Genomic DNA, 27,110 nt, shown 5'->3' on the forward strand with positions numbered 1-27,110 from the left:
TGTTTTCAATAGGTAAGCATTTATTTTTTTTTCTTCTGCCTTTCCACACACACCCCAAAAGAAAAACAAAACCCTTTTAACAAATAAGCAGTCAAGTAAAACAAATTCTCTTATCGGTTATGTCCAAAAATGTGCACCTCATTCTGCTTCTCAGTCCATTGCTCAGTCCACCTCTGTTAGGAGGTATTAGCATTCTTCATCTTTAGTCCTTTGAAATGGTCCTAAACATCATATTTTACAGATGGGCAAATTGAGACTCAGAGAGAACAAGATTTACCTAAAGTCATGCCATGAGTTCGTGACAGAGTCTGGCCTAAAATTTGACAGAGACCATCTTACCCAAGGGCAGCTGGGTGGTGCAGTGAATTAAGTGCCTGACTAGGAGTCAGGAAGAACTGAGTTCAAATGTGGTTTCAGATACTTTCTAGCTATGTGACCCTGAGCAAGTCACTTAATCCTGTTTGCCTCAGTTCCTCACCTGTAAAATAAACAATAGAAGGAAATGGTGAGCCACTCCAGTATCTTTGCCAAGAAAACCCCAATGGGGTCATCATGCAACTGAACCAACTAAATGATAACAACAAATTTTATCCAAAGCCAGGAGAGATGACAACTCACTCCAAAATGTATCAGAATTGAATATGATCTACATGATCTCCAGAGAAAAAATACTCTGCCAATGAGAAATCACAGTAATTAGCTTCTATTAGTAGTTCTGGGCCAAGGACAAATTCATTTTCAGCTAGAAAATGTAGTCCACAGAATTGTATTGGAAATAATTTTCTTATGGACTGGACAAGAAAGCACAACAGATGATGGTCAGTTGTTTCTTTGTGTCTTTACCTCTATAGATGCATCCTAACATAAACTTGTAGTTTGTTAGTGTAAGAGCTAAAACCATCTTCATGTCTGCCACAATCTGAGTTTGGCTGAGAATCAGACATTTTCTGCCTTCAGTATTTAGTGCATTGAAGTGTAAAGCCAATCAGTTAGCAAACCTTTATTATTATCACTCGATAATGCTCACTTAAATGCTCATAGCTAACTTGACTAATGTCACGGCCCTCTTCTGCTAAAAGGCATCCAAAGATTCCCTTATGTTTAAGAGAATAAAGACTCTTCCTACTTTAATCCAGTCCATTTGAGATAAACTGTCATTTTCCTGGTCATCCAACTGTCATCAGCCTACTTTAAAGCACCATTTTAATAGTTAACATTTATACTGCCTTTTGAGGTTTGCGAATCACTTTACACATGTCATCTGATTTGATTGTCACCACAATCCTGTGAATCAGGTGCTATTCTTATCCCCATTTTTAAAATGAAGAAACTGAGTCTAAAGAAGGATAAGTGACTTGCCAATTAGCATCTGAATGAGGGTTTCAACTCAGGTTTAATACTACTTCATTTGGCTGCCTCATTTTATCATATCATGTCATTGCTTCAAACTTTTCCCAATGATTTCTCATTGCCTCTAGGATGAAGTCCAAACTATTTAGCTTGGTATTCAAAGCCTTCTATAATTTAGTGACAACCTACTTTCTCAGGCTTAGTTCCTCCATTTCTTCCTACATAGTCTGTGTCTCAGCCAATAGAGACTAATCTCTATCCCCCGGGCATATCTCAAGTTTTCCTGTCTCTGTATCTTTGTTTATGCTATTCCCAACATACCCAGAATATTCTCTTATTTTGCTTGTGGAAATCCTGCCAAACTCTGCTAAAATGCCACCTCCAGAAGTCCTGTCTATTTCTTCCCCCATTCCCTATCCCAGTTTGGATTGGTTCTTCTCCAGTTTGCCCTCAGGTAGGACACTGTGCTTCCCTGATGCACTGAATTATGTGCTAGGGTTATTTACTTATGTGTTGCAATGATACAACCCCATCAGACTAGAAACTCCTTAACAGCAGGGAGTATTTTGTTTACTTTTGTATCTTCCCAGTTTGGTACACAGAGCAGGTGCTAATAATTGCTTATTACATTGAATTCCTGTCCCCAAACCAGTTATTCATGTTGGGAATTAGAAGCCCAAAAGGCTAATCCCCTGAAATGGCTCTATGGGAATGAGATTCAGGAGATTTGGAATCATCAAATGCTTCAATTCAGTATGTTTGCCTTTCACAACAGGTGAAGCTGGCTCATTCAAAGCAAGTTTTGCCAGCTCATGACAACAATTTATAAAGATGTACGTTTGTTCTTTTTTTTTTTCAGATCAGACTTACTGTGACCGACTGGTCCAAGACACACCTTTTCTAACAAGCAATGGCCGATTGAATGAGCAGCAAGTTGATAAAATTATCCTCCAGTTAAATCGATTTTACCCACAAATTCTCACCAACAAAGAAGCAGAAAAGGTATTGGCACTACTACAAATGTTTGCATCTGCTTTCATTTTTTACTCCCCATCTTTCCTTTCCTCCAGGACTGTAACTTGACTTTGTATCTATGGACAACATTGTTGTAGGGCAGTGATGGTGAACCTTTTAGAACCTTTTAGAGACCATGTACCATGCCCTGTCCCTCCCCAGACAGTGTGCAGTGCCCCCACCATCCCCAGCCTTACCCCTGACAAGGAGGGGAGTGGCCTAACTGTTCCCCTCAGAGGAGGGAGTAAGTGCAGAGGATCAGAAGAGGTACAAAGGAGAGGGGGAAGGGAGCTGCTCCACAAGAGTCCCTCTGCCTTTCTATTAACGAACTGTCAGGGATGGACCACAGGGACATGCCACAGAGAGGTCTCCGTGTGCCATCTTTGGCATGTGTACCATAGGTTTGCCATTATGGTCCTAGGGTATGCTTACTTCCCATCCCCAAAAGCTGGACCCTGGTGAGCTCTTCTCTGGTTGGCCCCACCTTTGGTGATAAGAGTCTCATTGCAGAACACTACTGTTAATCTCCCACTGTTTCTTAGGAGACAGTATCTGACAGGTTGGGAGTTTTGTAAAATCTCCCTCTGTCTCTTTAAGAGGCAGAGCAGATAGCTCTCACCCTCCATCACTTTAAGAGACCAAGGATAAAAGGGAGAAAATTTCAATTAAGAAGATCCTTCTCTCTGGCTTAGGAGAGATCATTGGGGTGTCAGTGACTCTGTCAAGAAATTCTGACAGTCACTTCTGACAGTTTGTTTCCAGATACTGGGTTGGAGAAGTTAAAGAATTATTAACTAATGTTCATCAATTAGTAGTTAAGATAGTTAGGGAATTTAATATAAGTTAGGCAGAGTAGGCCAGAGTTAGGCCTGCTTAGCTGGGCAAGAAGATCCTGCCAAGAAAGGCAGTTAGAAATAGGGTTATTTAGAGATTTTAGTTTAGGATTTAGACTTTAAGATCTCCTATTTCCTATCCCTACCTCTTCTCAAAATAAATTAGGTCACTGGTTTACCAAACAGCTCTCTGCAACTTCATTGACCTTCACCAATAATATTTACCCTATAACAGTTATTTATCACCCATAACAGTACACTTTCTCCATCACTTTAGACTATACAGATAAAGTGTTCCCTCTATCCTTCCATTATCCTATGTGTAAAAATATTCCTATTTATGCCAAGCTGGAAAGATTCCCAGATGTTATAGAGTCATACCTGTTACCTCTCTTGATCAGTTAAGTAGATTGACTATGTATGGTCAGAAGCCAGGAGAATTCTATTTGTAAGGACATTAGGATTTATGCCCTTGATCTAAAAGTTAATTCGGGACCATTTTAATTTCATTTCAGCAACAATTCTTCAGTACTTGTGGCACTGGAGCATACAAAGATGATTTCATCAGCAAGTATTTAATAGATTTCTACTATGTGTTGACATTGGGAATATAAGCCAAAAATATATATATATCCCCTCAAGGAGTTTGTATTCTATTACAGGGGACAACATATACAAGAGTATTGGGAGGGATAAGGACTGGACTTATGATTTCATTAGTATAGAGAAATCACAGGCAAGAAAATTCCATCCACGAATGCAGGTTCTCACCTTCTCTACAACTCAAGTCATTTAAAAAAAAATGTTTACCTTCTGTTTTAGTATCAATTCTACTACAGAAGAGTGGCTAAAGCTAGGCAATCAGGGCTAAGTGACTTGCCCAGGGTCACAGAACTAGAAACTGTCTGAGGACAGATTTGAACCCAGGCCTGGTGCTCTATCCACTTTTGCTACCCAGTTGCCTCTCTGCAACTTAGTTGTGTTTTTTTAAAACCCTTATCTTTCATCTTAGAATTAATACTATGTATTGGTTACAAGGCAATAGAGTGGTAAGGGCTATACCCATGTTGATGAACCTATGGCATACATGCTAGAGGAGGCTGCTCTCCTGCCCCTCTCTACCACACCTGAAGATATTTTTCACCTCACCTGCCCCTCTGCCCAGCAGCCCAGTGGGAATGCTTCTTCCCTCTTCTGTGTGGGGTAAGGGAGCAGCTCACATGCAGCATGAGGGTTGCAGTTTGGTCACTCAGTCTCTAAATGGTTCGCTATCACTGGTGCATATGGCTAGGTAGTATCTGTAGCTAGATCTGAAGCCAAGACATCCCATCTCCAGGCCTGCCTCTCAATCCACTGAGTCACCTAATTGAACCCACAACTTAGTCTTAAAAAGAAGTCTAGAGAAAGCAGTGAAAAATGTAGGGAATTGCCCAGGGTCACATACTCACTATGTCTAAGAAGTGGGACTTTAACCCAGGACTCTTTGGCTTCAAGGACACTGACTTCTCTCCATTATATGTCATGTTGACTCTCCTAAGTGCTTAAGTATATACAAAATAAATACAAGGTAATGTTGGAAGAAAGGCGCTAGCAGCTGGGGAATCCAAGAAATATCTCATGTAGAAAGAAGATGACACTTGCTGAAAGAAGACATAGTCCCTTCCCGCTGAGAATTCAGCATTTGACAAAGGGAATGACCTAAACAGATAATTATAATACAAAATACACTGATACATATGCAAGAGGAATAGAACTATTGCGCAATGCATGTCTAAAAGGGAAACATTTTCTAGCTGTGGAAGCCAGAAAGGTTTCATGGAGATGGTGACATTTGAGTTGTTCAACCATTCCTGTAAATCTACCAATACCGTTTCTTAAGTACTTACTGTGTGGGAGGCACTGTGCTAAGCGCCAGGGATTAAAAAAAAAGGGTTCCAGGGGAACAACATGTACATAACTATGTGCCTACCAAAGACAAAGAGTATTTGGCAGGTAATTTCAGGAGGAAAGGCACTGGCAGGTCTGAGGACTGGGAAAGGCCCCCTAAATAGAAGATTGGATTTAAGCTGAACCTTAAAGGAAGACCAGGAAGCTAATAGGTGGAGTTAAGGAGATAGGGTATTCCAGGCATGGATGATAGCCAATGCAAATACATGAAGACAGTAGATTAAATCTTTTGGCAGGGGAGGAGTCCACAGGCCAATATGATTGATCTGTAGCGTGAGGAAGTAATTTATAAAAAGTCTGGAAAAATACGAAGGGCCCAAGTTGGGAAGAGCCCTAATTGCCAATCAGAGAAATTTAGAATTGATTGGAGTGGGGATGGGGGGCAGAAGAGGGTAATAGGGAGCCAACAGAGTTCATTGAGTAGGGGAAAGGCAAGACATAATCAGATCTATACTTTAGCTGTTTTGTCAGTTGAGTGGAGGATGGATTGAAGTGGGGAGCCTTGAGGCTTTGTTTTATTTTGTGATTATTTTGTTAAATAATATAATTGAATTGATATTTTTAGTTCTTATATCACCTATTATATCCTTCTACTTGCCCCTTCCCTTATAATAAAAAGTTTTAAAAAGGAAGGGGGAAAAAGTTCAGCAAAATTAACATTATCAAAAAAGGCTGATGCATATGTAGAGCTCCACACCTATGGACCCCTACTTCTACAAGGAATTGGGTCCAACCTTGGTCAATGAAAATTTCACAGGATTCATTTCTAGTTGTTTGGTTTCCTGGGAAAGGTAGGTGATATAACAATAGATTTCAATAATTTTTTAGAAGTGCTTTCCTAGACATATATAAGGATATGAAAAAAATGCTCTAAATCACTACTGATTAGAGAAATGCAAACCAAACAATTCTGAGACATCATCTCATACCCATCAGTTTGGCTAAAATGACAAAAGGGCAAAATGACAAATGTTGGAAGAGATGTGGAAAAATGGACACACTAATACACTGTTGGTAGAGCTGTGAACTGATCCAACCCTTTTGGAGTATGATTTGGAATTATATCCAGAGAGTTATAAAATGGCATATCCCCATAGATCCAGCAATACTATTGCTGGGTCTATTTTCCAAGGAGATCAGGGGAAAAAGGAAAGAATTTACGTGTTCCAAAACATTCACAGCAGCTCTCCTTGTAGTGGCAAAGAATTGGAAATTGAGGGAATGCCCATCATTTGGGAAATGGTCAAACAAATTATGGTATACAATTGTAATAGAATACTTACTGTGCCATAAGAAATGATGAGAAAGAAGACCAGTTTAAAAACAAACAAACTTGGAAAGAACTACATCGAGTAACAACTAGTGAAATGAGTAGAACCAAAAGAATATCATACACAGCTACAGAGCTGATACTGAAAGAAGAAATTGTGAATATTCTCTTCAGAGAAAGAACCGAAAGATGGAAACATGAAAAACTTAATTTTTATGAACAAGTCTGCCTCCCAGATGATACCTTCTGTGATGGAGGGAGAGTGAAGAGGATTTGGGATACTTGTGTATAAATTCTATTAAAAACAAAACAAACTAAAGAAAGTGTTTTTCTAACAGCAACCTTATGTGGATGATGTAAAAACTTCCATTTTATAGACAGGGAAGCTGAGGCATAGGGAAGTTGTGTTCACATTCAAAGAGCTGGTAGGTGAGAGAGCTGCTACTTCACTCCTGGCGAATGACTTCATTCTAGCACTTTTCCACAGTGACCCAGGGCTCATTTCCCTCATGAGCAATGTTTACAGCCCAGTTCTTCTTAATTTTTTTTTTGGCATTCCCCCTCTAGAGTTTGATGAGCTCCCTTCTGATTCTCTAAGAAGGTAGCAGAAAGCCTAAGCATTGCTCTACTTTCTGAAGCGTTCAGCGTGTCCCACTTCTGTCTCTCCAGCTGCTAGACCTTTGCCCTTCTTTGCTCTTACTCTCTGCCTGAGGAGGAAAGCAACCACAACTTCTCTTCCAACCCTGGCAGGAAGCCTGTCTGACCCAACGTTTTGCTGGGCCCCCAGGAGTTAAAGATCAGACTTGTTAATCTGATTTCTCTCTTCAGTACTTAGCAACTAATTGGTTTCTATTGGAAACCATTCCAATTAATGAGATTTAAAGTGACAGTGATGCTTATAACTGGATAGAAACTGAACAGAAAATTACTGGTCTCGTTTATTTCTGGTCCAAACCTATCACTTCAATGGTGTATGCAATTCCTGGTGAGGAGATTCCCTATAGCGGTGCAGATTGCCAATATTTCTGCAATTTAGAGTCTTGGAGAGTTGCCTGGAGGCACTGAAAGCTCGAGTGACTTTATTCTAGCATCACAAAACCAGTATAGGTCAGAGGTGAGACTTGGACCCAAGTCTCAGTTTGCTACCCAAGAGTCTTTGCTTTCTTTCTTAATATTAGTCTATTATAAAGGCTATGTTACACACCCATAAATTGGCCAAGATGACAAAAGATGAAAATAATCAATGATGGAAAGACTGTGAAAGATGGATATGTTGATATACTGTTGTTGGTATTGCGTAGCGGTCCAGTTATTCTGGAAAACAATTTGGAATTAGGCTAAGAAAATGACTAAAAGTCTACATCCTTTGACCCAGAGATCCCACTGCTATGTATATATCCCAAAGATGTAAGTGACAAAGAGGTCCCATCCACACCAAAATATTTATGGTGATACTTTTTTTTTTAAACCCTTCCTTTCTAGGCATCATTTCCAAGCCAGATGAATGGTAAGGGTTAGGAACCTGGAGTTAAGTGACTTGCCCAAAGTCACATTGCTAAAAAGTATTGGAAGTCAGATTTTAGCTCAAGACCTCCCATTTCCAGATCTGGCTCTCAATCCACTGAGCCACCTCACTGGCCCTAGTGATACTTTTTGTAGTAGCAAATAACTGAAACAAAGTAGATGACCATCATTTGGGGAATAGTTAAACAAGTTACAATTTATAAATGTAATGGAACATTATTTTTTGTATGAAATGATGAATACGGAGAAGTATAGGAAGATTTATCAGAACTGATACAAAGTAGAATCAGAAAAACAATATCCACAAAGACTACAATAATGTTAAGTGGAATGAACAATAATATAAAACAATTAAAATTGATTGTGGTGAGATTATAATGAGCAAGATTAGCCCCCAAAAAAGAGAAATAAAGTTAGTTCTTTCCCATCTTTGGAGAAATGGAGGTCTATGAGTACAGAATATTACATATAATGTTGAGATTGGTTAGTTTGTTTTTTAAACTCTTACCTCTGTCTCAGAATTGATACTAAGTATTGGTTCTAAGGCAGAAAAATGGTAGATGCTAGACAATTGGAGTTAAGTGATTTGCCCTCGGGCACACAGCTAGGAAGTATCAGAGGTCAAATTTGAAACCAGGACTCCCATCTCCAGGCATAGTATTCTATCTTGAAGCCACCTAGCTCCCCCAAACTAAACTTTTCCCCCTCTTTTTAAATTCTTTGTTTTAAGCAATAGTTCTCCGAACATGAAGTAGTAAACATACAGAAAGTTAGAGGTAATGTAAAAACAAAAAATAGCAAAAATCAATTGACTCACTAGGAAGAAGACATTCTTTGAGTTAGGGAGAGGCAAGTATTCATGTGTTTATTTCAGGAGACAAAAGCACAGCTAATCAGAATAATAATTCTTATTTTATAGCAATTACACGTTTACAAACAATGTGGCATAGAGGACAATTTTTTGATAGCAAGGATTGAGAGGTGGGGATGGGTCCAGAACTGTGATTTCATCAGTGTAATAGTGTAGATACTCTCTCCACTAGTGAATAATGTGTCTGTAACTTAGTCTTAGAGAGTTGACCAGAGCATCAAGAGATTAAGAGACTTGCCCCTTCAATAAATGTATGTGTACATGTATATATATTTATGAAGTAACCTTAGATAAGTCATTCAGGCAGAATCTAAGTTTTTGAGGGTAGAAATGTTTTATTTTTGGCTTTGTACCCTTAGAGTCTTGTACATAGTAGGTGCTTAATAAATATTTTTGAATGAAATTTAAAAAACAACAAAGAGACTTGCCCCTTGTTATACAGACAATATGGGTCAGAGGCAACTTTTGAAACCAGGTCTACCTGACTCCACTCTAGTTTTGACATTCCTATATTACTGATGGAGGAAGCAGATTTATAATAGTTAAGTGACTTATTTTTCCAATCTAGATTTTTTTTGGTGGAGTTCTTAAACTATAAGTTTGTTGATATGATGTGAAATTGGAATCTGTTACCCTAAAAACTATGATTCCCAGGAGCCCACTTACTTCCTGTTGTTATGTGCTGACATAGACAGGAGATAAATTGGGTAGAGTTCCTTTCCATTGGTGGTTTTGGTGGAGCAGGGATTTTTGAGCAGGTAGATAAACTTAGTCACGTGGTTCTATTTTGTCAGATAATTAACTTTATAAAAATAATACTTGAAGTATTAGATATTAATTTAACTCTTACAATGAGAAATTACTAGTGTAAGAACTTCTTCAATTGATCGAGGTCAGGAAATAGTACATTCTAGGTATAAAGATTTTTCTGGAGCACTAAGAGTTTATGTGAGTTATTCAAAGTAACACAGCTAATAAGTGCTGGAGGTTAGATTTTCTCAACCCCTCTTAATTCTAGTGCCTTCCCTCTGTTATTTCCTTTTTATCCTATATATAGCTTATTTATATATACTTGTTTACATGCTGTCTCTCCCATTAGATTGTGAGCTTCTTGAAGGTAGGGATTGTCTTTTTGCCTCTTTCTGTATTCCCATTGCTTAGCACAGTGCCTGGCACATAGTAGGTACTTAATAAATATTTATTGATTATTTGATTGGCTTAATCCCAGGTCATCAGGCCTCCAAGCCTGGCCTTCTGTCTTCTAAATTAGGCTGTTTCTCATCCAAGTTCATATAGTTCTTAAATATCAAAGTCAGGATTTCAACTCTTGTCTTCTAGCTCTATCCTGAGTGGATTTTTTTAACCCCTTTCCTTCCATCTTAGAACCAATACTATGTATTGGTTACAAGGCAGAAGAGCAGTAAGGGTGAGGCAATGGAAGTTAAGTGACTTGCCCAGGGTCACACAGCCAGGAAGTGTCTGAGGCCAGAATTGAACCTAGGACTCCCATCTCTAGGCCTGACTCTCAATCCACTGAGCTACCTAGCTGCCCCCTACCCAGTGGATTTCTAAAAGTAATTTTAGTGAGCCAATAACAGAAGTGATAACATTGGACTCCTATGATGGGGTTAATGATGGGGTCCATGATGGGGTTAATAAGCCAGCGATCTTTGAACTATTTTCTCTGAGACCCCAGGTTCCAAAGGTAACTTTTTGACCTCTTGGTAGTAAAGTATTGCCATGGCAGCCGGATTTAATTTGTGTCTTGTTCTTCATCCCAAGCTTGATTCTGATGATTCTGATGCTAAAGCAGGATCTAAGTGTTTCCAGTGCTTGAAAAATAACCTTTAACAAATTAATTCCAAGAGTAGGCTATTCAAACTTCATACTTCTCCTTTGAGTCATAGCTGCCACACACTGGGTAGTTAATAGCACTATTATCCAGGCCATTCATCTAGCAAATAAGAAAGAGTTTTGCTGCCACTCTGAGGAATTAGGATCTTGGACGAATTTCCTTAGAAAAAAAATTGCAGTTGTGTATAACTTAAATTTCTTTAATTGCACTGCCCTTTCAGCAATCAGCAATCTTGCATTAAGCACCCACAATCCAATCTAATAAACATTTATTAATTGCCTGCCATGTGCCAGGCACATGTGCTAAGCTCTAGGAATACAATGAATAAAGACAAACCCTGCTGTCAAGGAGCTTACAATCTAATAGTGAAAGACAAGAGGCAAAAGGAAGCAGGTAAGCAGATGGGGAACAGGGGGAGGAGACAGGAGACCTCATTTCTTAGAATTGAAACCAGGCAGAACAACAGATGCAAAGTGGGGTGAACTGAGAGTCCAGTTTCTTCCTTCTATAAAAGAAGGCATTAGGAGGAGTTTGGTACTCTGCCCTCCAATCAGAAGGAGGGGAGGCTGAGGGAAGTGCTGTTATTCAACTTGATTAACCTCTTGGTAGTAAGATTAGAGGAGATGAAATTATCCTGGAAGGGGCATCTTCTTAAGTGGAGTTGAAACTAGGTAGAGGAGCAGATACAGAGTCCTACCACTGTCCTTTGTGCTGAGGATAGAAAAACAATGAATGAGACATGGCCCACAAGAAATTTACATTCAGTCCAGGGAAATAATGGATATGACATCTAAAAGCATTTGCAAAATATGGACAAAATGAAATAAATTCAGAATCTGCAAGAATACTTGCAGATAATAGGCCAAGAAGAGAATCAAGAAAGGAAGAGCTTTGAGAAGCCTAGAGATTCTAAGGCCCATAGGAAAAGAGAGAGTGCATTCCAGGCACCGGAGATAGCCTGTCCTAAGGCATGAGGATGGAAAACAGAGCATTGTGTGTGAGGAACAGCAAAAGGAACAGTTTGGTTGTACAACAGAGTGTGGAAAAGAGTGTAATACAACAAGAAGCTTGGATAGTGAGGTTGGAGCCAGGTTGTAAATGGCTTTCAGAGGAATTTTCATTTTATCATGGAGATAATAAGGAGCCCCTTGAGTTAACTGACCAAGGTGGTGAACAGTACTTATGCTAAAAGGAATCATTTATAGGCGAACAAATGCCAGCCCTGGAATCACAGGTTTCAAAACCAGAAGGGACCTAAGAGATCACCTAGTCCAGTGCCCTCACTTTATAGATGAGAAAACAAAGGCCCAGAGAGGTAAAATGCAGTAATGTGCTGATAAATGTTTAAAAACCAGCTCTTGAGGGAGGGGGAAGATTTACACATGACATTTAAAAAAAAAAAACCTTACCTTCTGTCATAGAATCAATATTAAATATTGGTTCCCAGGCAGAAAATCAATAAGGGCTAGGCACTTGGGGTTAAGTGACTTGCCCAGGGTCATATAGTTAGGAAAAATATGAGGTCAAATTTGAACCCAGGGCCTCCCATCTCCAGACCTGATGTTTAGCTGCCCCTCACACTTAAATTTTTTAATTTGCATTATTAACATTTTCTCCATTGCTTTCTTAAGTCTAGACAATTAAGAAAAGAATAAACCAAATCTTGATTTATAGTGTTTGCCAATTTCCAAGGTATAAAGGATCACACTGAAAATTTGGCAAAAATTAACAGTACCAGCCAGTTCCAGTGCACCTGAGTCAGTGATTCATCCAGATTCACACAGGCAGCAAACATCAGAATGATGAGGATTTGAACTCTGGTCCTTTACTCCAAATAGAGTATTCTTTCTACCACACCAGAATCAGAAGTCTTAGGTTTGTGGCCCAACTCTAACAGTCCCTCAGTATATGACAGAAGACATATTACTCTTATTACTTTACCATGCTGGACCTCATTCTCTCAGTCATTAAGTAAAGATGATCAAAATGATAAAACCTACCTGTCAGGATTATTGTGAGCAAAACATTCTGTAAATCTCAAAGCACCATAGAAATGTGAGCTGCTGTAAATAATTTGATACTTTGGTGCTCTGTAGTCTCCTCAATATGGGCATTCTCTCCAGCCATAACCTATTCATCCCTGGCCATTTCATCATCATCATTTAGCATTTATAGAGTACTTCAATGTTTGCAAATCATTTTAAAAATATCATCCCTGGGGGCAGCTGGGTAGCTCAGTGGACTGAGAGCCAGGCCTAGAGATGGGAGGTCCTAGGTTCAAATCTGGCCTCAGACACTTCCCAGCTGTGTGACCCTAGGCAAGTCACTTGACCCCCATTGCCTAGCCCTTACCACTCTTCTGCCTTGGAGCCAGTACACAGTATTGACTCCAAGATGGAAGGTAAGTGTTTTAAAAAAATATATATCATCCCATTTTATCCTCCCAACAATTCTGGGAGACAGCTGCTATTATTATTCCCATTTTACAGATGAGGAAACTGAAGCATACAATGGTGAAGTGACTTGCCCAGACATTTTTGTTGTTGTTCAGACATTTTTTTAGTCATGTCTGACTCTTCATGATCCCTTTTGAGGGTTTCCTTGGCAAAGACAGTGGACTGGTTTGCCATTTCCTTCTCCAACTCATTTTCCAGATAAGGAAACTGAGACAGGATTAAGCGACTTGCCCAGAGTTACACAGCTAGTAAATGTCTGAGGCCAGATTTTAACTCAGAAAGGTGAGCCCTCCTGACTCCTGGCTGGTATTCTATCCCTTCCTGGCCAGGTCCTCTATCCACTGTACCACCTAACTCCAGGATTACACAGCAGGTTAAGCTCCTGAAGCTGGCTTTGAACTCAGATCTTTTGACTTCAGGATTCTATAAAGAGCACCATGTGGTATATATTATGTTGACTCTGGCTACATTGTGAATGTAGGTTTTGAATTCAGCCTCTATCCTAATCATTCTTTCTGACTTTCAGTTCCGGAACCCCAAAACATCTCTTCGAATACGTTTATCTGACCTCCTGACTCACCTGCAGAGGAAAGGTGAAAGAGACTGCCAAGAATTCTACAGGGCTCTGTACATCAATGCCCAACATCTGTACGGCAGCCTGCCAAGCAGGAAGGCCATGAGTAAGTTTAAGCCATCGAAGTTGAATTTAGCTGCTACCATGTTTCGAACATTTACATTTAGCTTAAGAACTATGTGTAGTTTTTTTTAACCTGTTTACTTGCCATTGTTGCAAATCCACTTATTTTTTAATTCCCTGGATGTCAAAGCAGCCAAAAGAGATATTTCTTTTGACTTGACCTGCTTGCCCTGTTGCCCTCCTGTGGATGCTTTGTATATAAGCCATCTGTCTTCTCCACGGTGCTTCTGGGAGGGATAAATGCAGGAGTCACATTGGAAGAAATTCTAGGTTTGGAACAAGCTAAGAGAATTCAGGTTGTTTGGAGTTTAGTATTTGAGTTGACTGATGAGAATCAGGAACTAGGAGGTATTAGGTCTGTGCTTTGGGGTCTAGCGTGCTTAATTTAACATTGGTCCATGGTACTCTGAAGTGAAAAGGTAGCTGAGTCCTGTCTAGTTTCCTTTTTAATGTTGAGAATTCCTTTTCAGTTAATTCTGGGTAGAATTTAATGACATAAAGGAAACATCTGGATCACTCTTTACATGTAAAAATATCATGAGGAAACAGACAACCTGGTATACTATATATAGTATGCTATATATAAACACACTCATGCGCATACACACATATACATATGAACGGGAGATCTAGCAGTACAAAAATATTTCCTTAGCTCTGCAGTTATAATATCCCTGATGAGGGGCCTAAGAGATCCCTGAGCTGTGGCTGATCCTATATAAGAATCCTACCTACAGCATTCCTACATAGTTATCTATTCTCATAGTTAAACCTATTGCTTCCCTTGTTCCAACATCTTTGCTATGTCATGAGTTAATGGTTAGCATTTAAATAGCTCTTTAAGTTTGCAAAGCACTTTACAAATATTTATTTGGTCCTCAGAACAATTCTGGGGGATAGGTGCTATTCTTATTCTCTTTTCACTGATGAGGAAACTGAGGCAGGGAGAAGTTAAATGACTTGCTCAGGGTCACACATCTTCGGAGGCTGGATCTGAACTCAGATCTTCCTGACTCTAGGCTCAGCACTCTATCCACTGAACCACCTTGTTGCTCAGCTACAAATCCAAAAAGGGTCCAGCACTGTGTTCAACAGTGCGTATCACACAACCGTGTGAATATAGTCCCAGGGCCAATAAGACATCACTACATCAGCCTAATTATATTCCTGGAATATCATACCACTGAGACAACTCATGTCACTGCTGTTGTCTGAAGTATAGAGTGTAACCCACGGGGCTGTTTTTCAGGTTCTTCACCTAGAGCGACAACCTCCTGCACCGGGAGGGTGCGACACCTTACATTCCATCTTACTTCTTTTCCCCCAGTGTTATTCATTTAAGAAATGAGCTTCCGAACTACCTAGAGGGGTACAGGAGAAAAAACACTATCCATATCCAGAGGAAAAACTATGGGAGTAAAACACTAAAGAAAACAACTGCTTAATGACATAGGTCGAAGAAGATATGAATGGGGAAATAGACTCCAAATGAACATCCTATTGCAAATACCAACAACCTGGAAAGAGGTTCTGATCAAGAACACAGGCAATACCCAGTCAAACTACGCATTGGCTATGGGAGGGGTGGGGGAGGGGAGGGAGGGAAATAAAATGATTTTTGTAACCAAGGAACAATTTTTGAAATTAAAATTTTTAATTAAAAAAAAAAGAAATGAGCTTCTGGAAGGAGATAGGAGAACCTTGGTATACTGGGGCTCTGTAAGAACTGATGAGGCCTTAACTGATCCACTCTGAGGTCATTCCAAGCAATGCCCAAGCGGGTAACAGAACATGATTTAATTCCTCTTTGCCGTAAACACAGCTTATCTCACTTTACTTTAGGGATAAGTATAGGGACTGGACCTGTGATTTCACTGGTGTAAGGAATCCCTGGATGAAGAAACTCCCTCTCCCAATACAGACTGGCCCTTTCTTTGCAATTTTTTCTACAGGGTGACCAGAGCTACCTCTCAGATCACCTTGTAGACATTTTTCTCCCTTTTTACAGACAACGAAACTGAAGAGATGTAGGCTGGGGGGACAGTTATGGAGGACTTTAAATGCTGGGTTAAGGAGTTCAGACTAGGTTATAAGCAACAGGGAGATATTGAAGATTTTTGAGCAGGAGAATGATATAATTATAGTGGCACTATAGGGAAGGTAACGATGTTTTTTGTGAAAGATAAATTATATATGGAGAAACTGAATGCAGGGAGACCAGTTTAGGATCTGTTAAAGTAAGCCAAGTGTAAAACAATAAGGGTCTGAGCTACAGTGGTGATGGTAAGAGTGGAAAATATGAAACTAATGGCAGAGAAAGGGCAAACGATTTGGTGACTAGACATGGTGGATGAGGGGAAGGATGAGTCAAAGATGACTGAGATTCTAAGGCTGGGAAAGAAGGGGAAATCGTGTTGCCATTAATAGAAATGAGGAAGTAGGAAAGAGGAGTGAAGATTTGGGGAAAGAAAATAGAAGTTCTTTCTTAGATGTGTAACCTTAGAAATGTGGATCAAGCTGGTGGAAATAGGAGATTAGAGCTCAATAGGGAGATCAGACCTAGAGAGACAATAGGAAGAGTCATCTGCATGGTTGGGTATTATCATGAAATAATCAAATGAAATAACAGATTTTGTGGGTCAGTTTGCAGATCTTAGGTGCTTGCTATGAGGAGGAAGAGGAGGAAGAAATTCCTTAAAGAGAGTAGAGAGATGAATCTTCTGGACATCTCCAAACTTGGAAATTGAGCAAATGGCAACTGATGTTAATAATGATCCAAGAGCACTTAAAGGCCCATGCAATTGTAGTAGTATGTTTTATTAAGTCTTCTGATTCTTTGAAGGTCAATAACGTTCCTATAATTGACCAAAAAATAAAAGGGAATGAGACTCCTGTGCTATGGCAATTTGGGAGGGCAGTGGAAACATAGCTAGCCCTAGAATCAGAAGACATGAGTTCAAATGCATCCTCAGATACCTACAGTATGACCCTGCATGTAGCATTTCATCTCTGCCTCAGTTTTCTCAATTGTAAAATGGGAATAATAATGGCACCTGCCTCCCAGGGTAATTGTAAAGATAAAATGATATTCATAAAGTGCTTTGCAAAACTTAAAGAGCTATAAATACTGGTTGTCATGATTATCATTGTTATTAGACTAGATGACATAGTGGAAACCATTCTGGATTTGTTATCAGAGAACCTGGGTTCAAGTATTGGCGCTGTTGCTTACTCCCTTTATGCCCTCGGAAGGCCTCTGGTTCTCTGTTTTGGCCTCCATAAAATGAGGGAATTGGACAAGATGGTCCCTAAGAGCTCTTCTCATCCCTTAAAATCCTTAGCCTCATTCAGAGCTCATTTCAGGTGCTCCCTTCTGTGGGAAACCTTTTTTATTCCCCCTAGTTATTAATACTCCCTTCCTCCCTAAATTATCTTACATTTACTTCTCCAGGTAAATGTTGTAGTGTAGCATCCCCAGCAGAACATTAGTTACTTCAGCAAGAACTGATAAGATCATAGATTGAAAGCTAGAAGGGCTCTTAGAAGCCATTGAGTCCAACTCTCTCATTTTACCAATGAAGACACTGTGGCACAGAGATTAAATGACTTGCCTAGGGTCACACAGCTAAGAAGCATCTGAGAACCCATCCATGACACCATGCTGCCTCTCATTTTGCCTTTATATCCCCAGGGCCTTGCACATGTAGTAGGCACTTAATGCTTATTGAATTGATATTCAGCTCTAGATTCTATGATTCTTTATGTTTATACTGTCTTAGATTTTATTCTTTCTGGAAGTCTATCTACTTGGCATCATAATGGAAGCTAGAAAAGGATATCTGAGCATTGAGTCTAAGTTTGTGGATACAAAAGATCCGGGTTCAACCTGGAACCAAGGGATAGACCTTGTATAGATTACTCTGGTATGAAGATATCTTGGGGGGGAATAAATTTTATTTTATGCCTGACTGACTTAGCATATAGTATGCTGAAAAGAGGCTTCATGGAGAGAATAAGAAATGTAATGACAGTGGCCCCAAGAAGAGAAACCTTTTCTCTCCTCCCCAGTAGGAGGGGGGGGAACCTACTGCAAAAACCATGGCGAGAGAACTTTGAACCCACTAAGTCACCTGAGCTCTACTTCTAATTGGAAAGTTAGTTTGTTTATAGCTCTCAGCATTAAGAGTGTCAGAGAAAAAGAGTTCCTTTTTTCATTTTGCGCATTATAAAAAGAGGAGAACCTTACAATTAAAACTTTTACCTTCAAATTTTATTAGCATGAAATTTTTTTTTATTTGTGAACTGAGGCAATTGTTTTTAAAGGCTTTCTAATTAGAAGTCAATTAGGAAGAAAACTGAAGTTAAAAGTGATGAATTTTAATTGACAATATACAGTATAAGGTTCCTATAGCCTTAAAAAAAAAACAAAAAAAAAAACTTTACCTTCGGTCTTAGAATTAACCGTGTGTATTGATTCCAAGAAGAAGAGTGTTAAGGGCTAGGCAATCAGGGTTAAGTGACTTGCCCAGGGTCACACAGCTAGGAAGTATCTGAGGCCACATTTGAACCTAGGATCTCCCATCTCTATATCTGACTTTTAATCCACTGAGCCATTTAGCTGTTCCCTGTCTTTTGCGAGCATTTTAAAGTAATTAAAAAGGGGTAGCTGGGTGACTCAGTGGATTGAGAGCCAGGCCTAGAGATGGGAGGTCCTAGATGCAAATGTGGCCTTAGATACTTCCTAGCTGTGTGACCCTGGGCAAGTCACTTGACCCCCATTGCCTAGCCCTTACTGCTCTTCTGCCTTGAAAAAATACACAGTATTGATTCCAAGACAGAAGGTAAGGGTGTTTTTTTAAAAAAAATAAATAAAGTGATTAAAAACTTCTTAATTGAGGATCATAAAATTGTTTTTTTGAGTTTTGTGTGTGTGTGATTTTTGTTTGTTTGGTGAGGCCAAGTCACACATTCATTCCCCTTCTTCTAATTACATGAGCTTCAAAAGGAGAAAGTGACTGTTTTCTCTCCTCAGATTCATCTCTTCAGTGTATAAATGTTGGGGGGGGGAGGAAATAATCTTAGGCCCATTTGATGAATTAGTCCTTTTAATTTTCCCCAATTGGCCAGCTGTTAGGAACAGAGACAATCTCTTGATGGCAAAATGTATTTTAAAATAATACATCATAATGCCAAAGCTTCACAAATATTTCAAATAATGTCAGTGTGCTTCAGGATTCATTCTAGTATGACTTGTTAGAGGATCAAGGGGTTATATTTATCCACTGCAAGTCTTTGATCAGCGTCATTTGGGGAAATATTGCTCCTCAGGGGAGTTTTCACTTCTTCGTGTAAGAGAGCTTCAAAGCCTGTGTCAGCTATAGTCCCAGGAATGTCACTGCAGAGTTAGGCTAAGGGTGGAGTCATGGCAACATGCCTGTTGTTGGAAGATTTGAGAGGTATCTTATCTGCCTCCTTTGAAATACCTGGTATTGGGAGCCTCCTTATGAAGGCTCTCTGCCCTGTAGGGGTGTAAAAATGGAGATTTTGAACCCCAGACTTCAATCCCCAGAAGTTGTTGGTATTTCCCAGAATTCCCTATAATCTCACCTGAGTCCCCAGGTTGGCGAGATCACAATTGGTATTTAACTGGCAGTGACTCCTCCCACACTCTCTTCTCTGCCATTGCAATGATGTAATAAATTTAGTGGTAAACTAAGCTCTGGGATTTTGAATGGGCTAATCAGCCATGGGCATGTGGTTTTTATTTTGTATCCTTGATTTCTAATAATCCTTAATAAACCTCATAAAATATATTTTTATTACTAGAAACATAATTTAATTTTTACAGGGGCCTGTCCAAGAGAGAAAAAAGGAAGGCTTATCTGTTCTCCTCTGGATTCTGTACCCCACCAGAGCCCATGTTCATACCCTGTTCAAACAGAAAAATCTCTTAAACAGGGTCAGTGTCTTCTGGAGGGGACTGACTACAACCTTCTGGCCCCATTGGTGAAGGGCTGGGTTGGAGAGAGAATTGGTAGTCTGTATCCTCCTGTGATGGATGAACCTGGAGAGAGGTTGGCTTATTCGAGGTCTATAAGTCCATAGTTCAAAGAATCAGATTTCCTCAATGGATTAAGACCAACAAAACCAACTAGAAATCTTTTGCCAGTAACGCCAGTAGGGTGTATAATCGATTCCATTGTAGGGAATTATTTGACATGTGCTTTCTGTAAAGAGTTTCTACCCATTTCTTCTTATTGGAAAATGTGCCAAAAGTGGATTCCAAAACTTTTGGACAGTTGATTTGTACAAAAACACTATGGGCAGAATCCAGGTGTGGTTACAACAGAAGTTAGAGAGTTTTATAGATGTTCTGTGCAGTGTGGTTGTTTTGATATCATCTGACCAAGCCCCACCTTAAGACAGGCAATTTTTATTTTTCATTTGTTTCAGTCATGTCCAACTTTTCCAACTCCATTTGGGGTTTTCTTGACAAATATACCAGATTGGTTTGTCATTTCCTTCTCAAACTCATTTTATAAGTAAGGGAACTGAAGTAAACAGGATTAAGTGACTTGTCCAGGGTCACACCACTAATAATTATCCATGGCTATATTTGAACTCAAGAAGATTAATCTTCTGACTCCAGGTCTATTACTCTACCTACTGTACTACCTCGCTGCCCAGGATGGGCAATACTAATCTCTATACAATTCTGTTTACTAATGTCTTTTATAATTCTGATTTTCACTTAGGCACAAGCTTGACAAACTACCTTGTCTCCTGGTCTGAGGCTCAGTTTTTTTTTTTTATATTTGCACAGTTATCTATCCATAGGCTCTCTAGCCCATGATCTGGACTCTAAACATTGGAGACAAGGTGCCAAAATGCTTAATTGCTCTAGTGCATTAGGTTGTTTTTCTACTTCCTTTCTGATGAACATGCTTCCTGTTATTTCAGAGTGTTAGAACCTATAGAATGTAAGCTTCTGAAGGGCAGAGACTATTTCATTTTTGTATATGTATTACCTTCAAATAGCATAGTGCTTTATACCTTTTTTTGATCCAGGCCTGGAATTTCGTCTCTGTGGCAGATTCCGAGGGTGGAAACAGACCTCTAAATTTCATATCAATTTACAAATGTCTTGTCTTAAAGAGTTGGCTCAGAAGCACAAAGAAGTTGTGTCACATTCACAGTTGTATATCCAGACAGAATTTGAGCTCAGATCTTCCCGACTCCATCCCTTGTACTATGTTGCTTCTCATCATCTTGCACACATTAGGGACTTAATAAATGTTTTTAAAATTGAATTTTAGCATAATTTTCATTGTAGAGGAGTCCTTAGTTTCGAAATATGAGGAATACAGCAGAAAGGAAAATTCTAGGACTCAACTTTCTTAAAATAATACAAACTTTAAAAAAAAAAGAGAGGGGGTGCAACTGGGTAGCTCAATGGATTGAGAGCCAGGCATAGAGACTGGAGGGACTAGGTTCAAAACTGGCCTCAGACACTTCCCAGCTTTGTGACCCTGGGTAAGTCACTTAACCCCCATTGCCTAGCCCTTACCACTCTTCTGCCTTGGAAACAATACACAGTATTTATTCTAAGACGGAAGGTAAGGGTTTAAAAAAAGCGATTTTTGATTTCATCAATTATACGTAATAACAGATGTCTACAGAAGTTTTCTGAAGTTATATAATCCAAATTGTTTCCCTCCCTTCCCTTCCTCCTCCCTCCTATCACTGATAAGCAATTTGATCTGGGTTATACATGTATTATCATGAAAAACATATAATAGACTTTCTGTACACCTGCACACACACATCAGCATATCACATTATTGATGTATCTTTAAAATGAGAGTTATTCATGTGATGCTTAATCTGCATTGGTAAAGTAATGATTTTCTTTCACTATTGCATAACTTGATACCAAAGTGCATGTTTTGCTTCAAGTTCCAAACTAATGGTTGGTGTATTATTTTATTTCTAGAAACCTCAGATTCCACAGAACTAGACCTTGACAAGGAGAAATATAATCTAAATGACAGGGGTAAATAAAACTATCAGCCCCTTGGAGGGCATCCACTAAGTTCTTCATCTCCATCTACCTCTCCATGTACTTTCTATGGTGCCAGTCACCATGGTGATGGGAAGCTGCTTCTTCTGGGTTTTGATTTATTCCTGAATAACAGGAAACTTCATAATTTTTCACAGCCATCTATATTCTTTGCTTTTCCAGAAAACAAAGCTTTCTCCAAACGGATAAAATATATTCAAAATAGATACTGGGTGGACTTCCTGTGCCTTTTTGGAGGGGATAGAGTAAAACTCTAAACCAGTTAACTAAATTGGGATGTTAATTACATTTTGGAAAAATTAATTCAATAGACCAGCTTATTTCTTTCCCCCCTCCTGTCAGCCCAGCCTCAAATGTTGTCTCATAGTGCGTGAAATGGGCAGCTTCCTTTATTCATCTTGTGGGTTTGGAAGAGGAAGACTGGGAGAGGCAAGAAGGAGGAAGCTGTCTATACTCCACATGTCGCCCACTATCTTCCCCACTTTGGAATATTCCTGTCGTTTGGGTTTGGGTTTGTTCCTACTTTGCTTTTGCATTGCCTAAATAGAAGGGGCCAGATTTTCAGCCAGTTCCATTCTGGCCTTTAAATTTGTGCCCATCACTTTCCCACGCTGAACAATTTCTGTTCAAAAGCTTGCATTTGTACCAGTCTTGTCTCTTGTTCCACTATGAATGTATTTTTCCCCAATAGAAAATGCATGCATGTCTATGACTTCTGAGCCTCATTCTTTCTTGTGATTCAGTCCATACTGACCGTGTGTGATTCTCCATTTTGATTCTTTCTCTCTGTGTAAGGAGAAGGCCATTTCATGCCGGATTAATCCCAAATGACATCTTATTGATGCCTTTCCCTTTCCCTTTCAGGTCCCATGTTTTTTCTTGCTTGTTTCAGTGTGGCAGCAGGACTAGCCTTCTTGATTTATTACTGCTCCCCAGGTAAGATGGAATACTGCAATAAGATTTCTCTCATATTTTATTATGAAACCTTAAAGTCCTATGTAAAGATGAGGCACTGCTACATCACTGTGGCATCCATATATACAAAGTTATGCTGTAGAGCGCATCCAAACAGGCAGTGAGTCATGAAGACACAAAACAGATGGCCAGTTTGCAGGGATCTTGTGCTATCATCCTAGCAGTGAAAGAACCTTCTGGTTTTGCATGGTATTCACAGGACACAGAATCAGTGCCAAAAGAGCCCCCTAGTCTAGACCTTTGCAGTAAGGCACAAAGGACAACCTATGCACCAGCCAAATGAAACCCTTAGAATGGCTCCCCCATAACACTTGGGCTACAGAAATGCAATGTCCTCATCCTTTTAAATTCTCCTTTGTCTATCAATAATGTAGAAATAAGTCTTGATCAATGACAGATATAAAACCCAGTGGAATTGCACGTTGTCTATGGGAGGGTGTTGGGGGAAGGGAGGGAAAGAACATGAATCATGAAACCATGGAAAAATATTCTAAATTAAAATTTTCCAAATTAAAAAAAAATTCTAGTTTGTCAAGTCCCTCTTGTTTTCCTTGCTCCACATATAGTCCTCCCTATAGTTTCCTCACTCCCTAATAGTCAGTCTCTAGAAATGTGGCCCAAACCCACAGGTATGAAGATTGGGAGATCAGAAGGTCAAAAGATATCAGAATGGAAAGGTGACCTTCAGGACAAACACAGTCAGGCTGGTGATGGGCTCTAGCCTCCTTTATTGTTTAGTGCTGGACCAGGGTCATCGCTTCAATGGGAACTCACCCAGCAAAGCTGCTTGCAAAACAACATGCACAAAACTAAAAATAGCCTTCATCTCATTTTCTGAGATGAAATGAAATTTTGGCATGATTTAGATAAGTGAATCAGAGCTTGAGACTTGATGAGATGAAGCAATGCTTTCCTCTTTCCCTAATGACATCTCTGTACATTGCAGGGTTCGCCAGGTATCTCTAGTACCACTGCTGGTGGTAGGTGTGTATGCAGATCCTGTAGGGAGGAGTGCTGACTTCTTTTTAAAACCTAAGAAAAAATATTGCTATCTTTTACTTCTATTTCACCTTCCGTTCCCAATATCTCCCTTGTCCCTTTCCTCCCAAGAGAGACATCTCTTTTAACTGGGATAAAGTGGGGTGGGAAACAGTTTAATAAAACTAACCAGCCTGAAAACTGGTATGATAATCTATGCAGTATTCTCTACCCATAGTCCCCAGGCTTGATCATTCCAATCACACGGGAATACTGTTTTTTTAATTGAACAGGCTAGTCATGTGACTACTGCCAGCAATCTTTAGAGACAAGAAGCCAGGAACTGTGCCCTATATACAGAAGAGACATCTTTCCTCGGTGGAAAATTTGAACCAAACAATCACTATGGTCCCTCCCAACTCTAATTCTGGGTCTCTCTAACTTGGTTTTCCTATCAGTCTGCAGGCAGCAAGTTTTGAAGCGTCTAGGAGAGTGCTGGGTACCCAGTAGGTGCCAAAGGCATTCGAGTGAGTGAATAAATAAATGACTGGATTAAGTCACTAAAGGGAAGAGAACAACACAACATTTGTGGGTACCTTACTAAAAAGATCCCCCAAGATATAGACTCTAAGCGATCACCCTAATGCAAATATTAATAATATAGAAATAGGTCTTGATCAATGACATATGTAAAACCCAGTGGAATTATTCATTGGCTATGGGGGTGGGGGTGAGGAGGGGAGGAAAAAAATATGAATCATGTAACCATGGGAAAATATTCTAAATCAATTAAATAAAAGTTTTCAGTTCTAAAAAAATAAAAATAAAAAGACCCCCCCAAAAAATGGACCAACAATGGGGGAGGGGAGGCATGGTGACTGAAATTGAATAAATGCATATATAAAAAATTAGTAGATGAAAGTAGGCTCCCAAATCCTACCCAGGACCACAGAAACCTCACTCTTGATGCATCTGGCAGCTTGAAGTTTGCAACCCTAGGCTGAGTGAGACAGGATTAGCTCATAGAAATGTAACCTTGTAGACTCTTACCTTGATCACATGTAACTCTGTCTGCCTTTTCCTGGTCTGATCAGTCATTATTTTGTTTTCCAGCTATTTAAATATGTGTAATTCTTCCTCCCCCCCCCACCAGCTCTACAGGAACTGGAATCTTAGCTTATCTAAATTTGGGGCTTTACCCGGTGCTTAGAACTATAGTTAAGGTACTCATTAGTCACAAAGCAAAGGTTGGTGAACTGCACTGAGTAGCTTCGATTAAGATACTTGAATGCTGTAGTTGGATAATTTAGATAATTGTGAATAATCATTTTGCTCCCTTTGGACTTTACAAAGCTCTCCTATAAGTCATGTTTCCTAGTAATTTACATTATGGAGGGATTCTCTAGCCATACCAGAAATAAAGGAGGACCAGGTCTGCACTATCTGCTCCATATCAAGGCTTCCCAGAGAATGGGACACTCTAAGTATTGAGTTGGATTAATGCCATTGGATAGCATTTACCTATAAAAGATTTCTCTTCTTGAGTTTTTCTCAGTGCCTTATAAATCACTGGAAAACTTTTAGATGAAAATTTGGTTAACCTGGTGAGTGTTTCAACACATCACTTTCTATCTTCCAGGGGATTCCACCTGTGCTCAATGGGAGCCAAAGCTCTCCAATACAAATAATGACAAGCCTAAATTTGGGGGCAGTAAGAAGAGCTACTACAAGCTTCCCCTCCGTAGTTAGGAGATTTAAATCAGTTTGATGTTTCACTCATTAGCTGCTCCTTTCCCATATCCCAGGTTTCCTCTTCCCCAAAATTTACGCCAGAACTAAGAGTAGTTTTCTTCATGCTTCTGTTGTTGCAGGCAGTCTCTAAAAGGGGGAGACCCAGACTGTTTCCCTGTTTAGCCCATTGGAAGTGACTGCCTACCAACATGGGATGCACCTCATGTTTGATCACAAGAGATTTGGGATTGAGGCACTGGGGGTACAATGAATCCCTGGCAAGTGGGAGCCATTCATCTAGAATGAATGAATGATTTTTGTTCAGGAAACAAAGATAAAAAGAACAGATGCAGAATATAACATAGCCCAATGGAAAATGGCTATCATAATTGTTTAATAGACTTTTTCAAAGATTTTCTCTGAGAGGCATCATTTGGGAGGTTTTGCCCTTGACATGCTCTCTTTTCTTCCCCTACTCCTGTCTTTTCTTTCAGATCCCAGAGTTTTCAGGGGAGCCAGAAGAGTGATAGGATTCTCTCCCATAATCATTGGGAAACACGTCAGTCATTATTTGTTAGCCTACTTGGAAAAAAGCTTCAGAGAACCATGAACCAAATGTGTTTCTCTCCATCTTCTTTGTCTTCTCATCTCCTGCTCTCTGGTGGAGTATATACATCTACACAGCATATACGAAGTTCCTATACCAAAGATTGCCTGGCCTGGCCTTGCTTCAGCAGTGACTGTATCATTGCGGGTGTATTCCAAGAGTCAGCCCTGTATTCCCTGCTTTGTTGGTGGGAGCAGATCATTTATTTTTTTAATTGCTAATTTTTAAATATTTATAACTTCAATAAAAATCACTTTTAACCCATGCCTTAGAGTCTATCTGACTATACCCAATATACAAAATTTTATATGGAAGTGTGTCTTAACTGTCTTTTTTTATCATGTATTCATCTTTCCCTTGAAGATGCTGTAAAAGTTTCCTAATGGTAAGAAATTGTTTCTTACAAGTGTTTGCATGGATACTTCAAAGAAGTCCCAACTGTCCTCCTTGAAATTATTTTCTTTCTGTTTTTTAAAAAACACTTACATTCTGTCTTACAATCAATACTAAGTTTCATTTCCAAGGCAGAAGAGTGGTAAGGGCTAGGCAATGGGAGTTAAGTGACTTTGTGAACCCTCCAGTGCTATTTTAAGCTCCATCTACACCAGCGTCTGCTTCATCTGCTCACTGTTTTCCCCTTCCTTTTTTGTAGATGTGGAGGAAAGATGGAAGAAGTGGTGGGGATTCATGAGAAAAGTGATTAACTTATAAAGTTGGAGAGTCCTGAGAGGGTGCAAGCTCATTAAGAATTTTAAACAAGGGGGCAGCTGGGTGGCTCCGTGGATGGAGAAGACAGGCTTGGGGGCAGAAGGTTCTGGGTTCAAATATGACCTCAGACACTTCCTAACTGTGTGACCCTAGGCAAGTCACTTGACCCCCATTGCTTAGCCCCTACCATTCTTCGGCCTTGGAACCAATACTC

The 27,110-nt window shown here is 39.6% G+C and overlaps 1 protein-coding gene across 7 annotated transcripts in view; it reads left to right on the forward strand.

The window, feature by feature from the left end:
* CARD19 (caspase recruitment domain family member 19) overlaps window positions 1–26,452 on the forward strand; it is a 54,161-nt gene extending 27,709 nt beyond the window's left edge. For 2 of the 7 annotated variants that reach the window (XM_016424313.2, XM_007499672.2), the window contains exons 2-7: window positions 2,210–2,352; window positions 13,647–13,800; window positions 21,811–21,870; window positions 22,762–22,833; window positions 24,309–24,377; window positions 26,076–26,452. In XM_016424313.2, coding sequence (XP_016279799.1) covers window positions 2,210–2,352; window positions 13,647–13,800; window positions 21,811–21,870; window positions 22,762–22,833; window positions 24,309–24,377; window positions 26,076–26,191 — 614 coding nt within the window. In that variant the 3' untranslated portion in view covers window positions 26,192–26,452. The remainder of the gene's footprint in view (window positions 1–2,209; window positions 2,353–13,646; window positions 13,801–21,810; window positions 21,871–22,761; window positions 22,834–24,308; window positions 24,378–26,075) is intronic. The other 5 variants (XM_007499673.3, XM_056805265.1, XM_016424312.2 and 2 more) reach the window with 3 other exon arrangements.
* Window positions 26,453–27,110: the final 658 nt, after the last annotated feature.

This window comes from Monodelphis domestica, chromosome 7, assembly GCF_027887165.1.
Source record: "Monodelphis domestica isolate mMonDom1 chromosome 7, mMonDom1.pri, whole genome shotgun sequence".
Lineage (NCBI taxonomy): Eukaryota > Metazoa > Chordata > Mammalia > Didelphimorphia > Didelphidae > Monodelphis > Monodelphis domestica.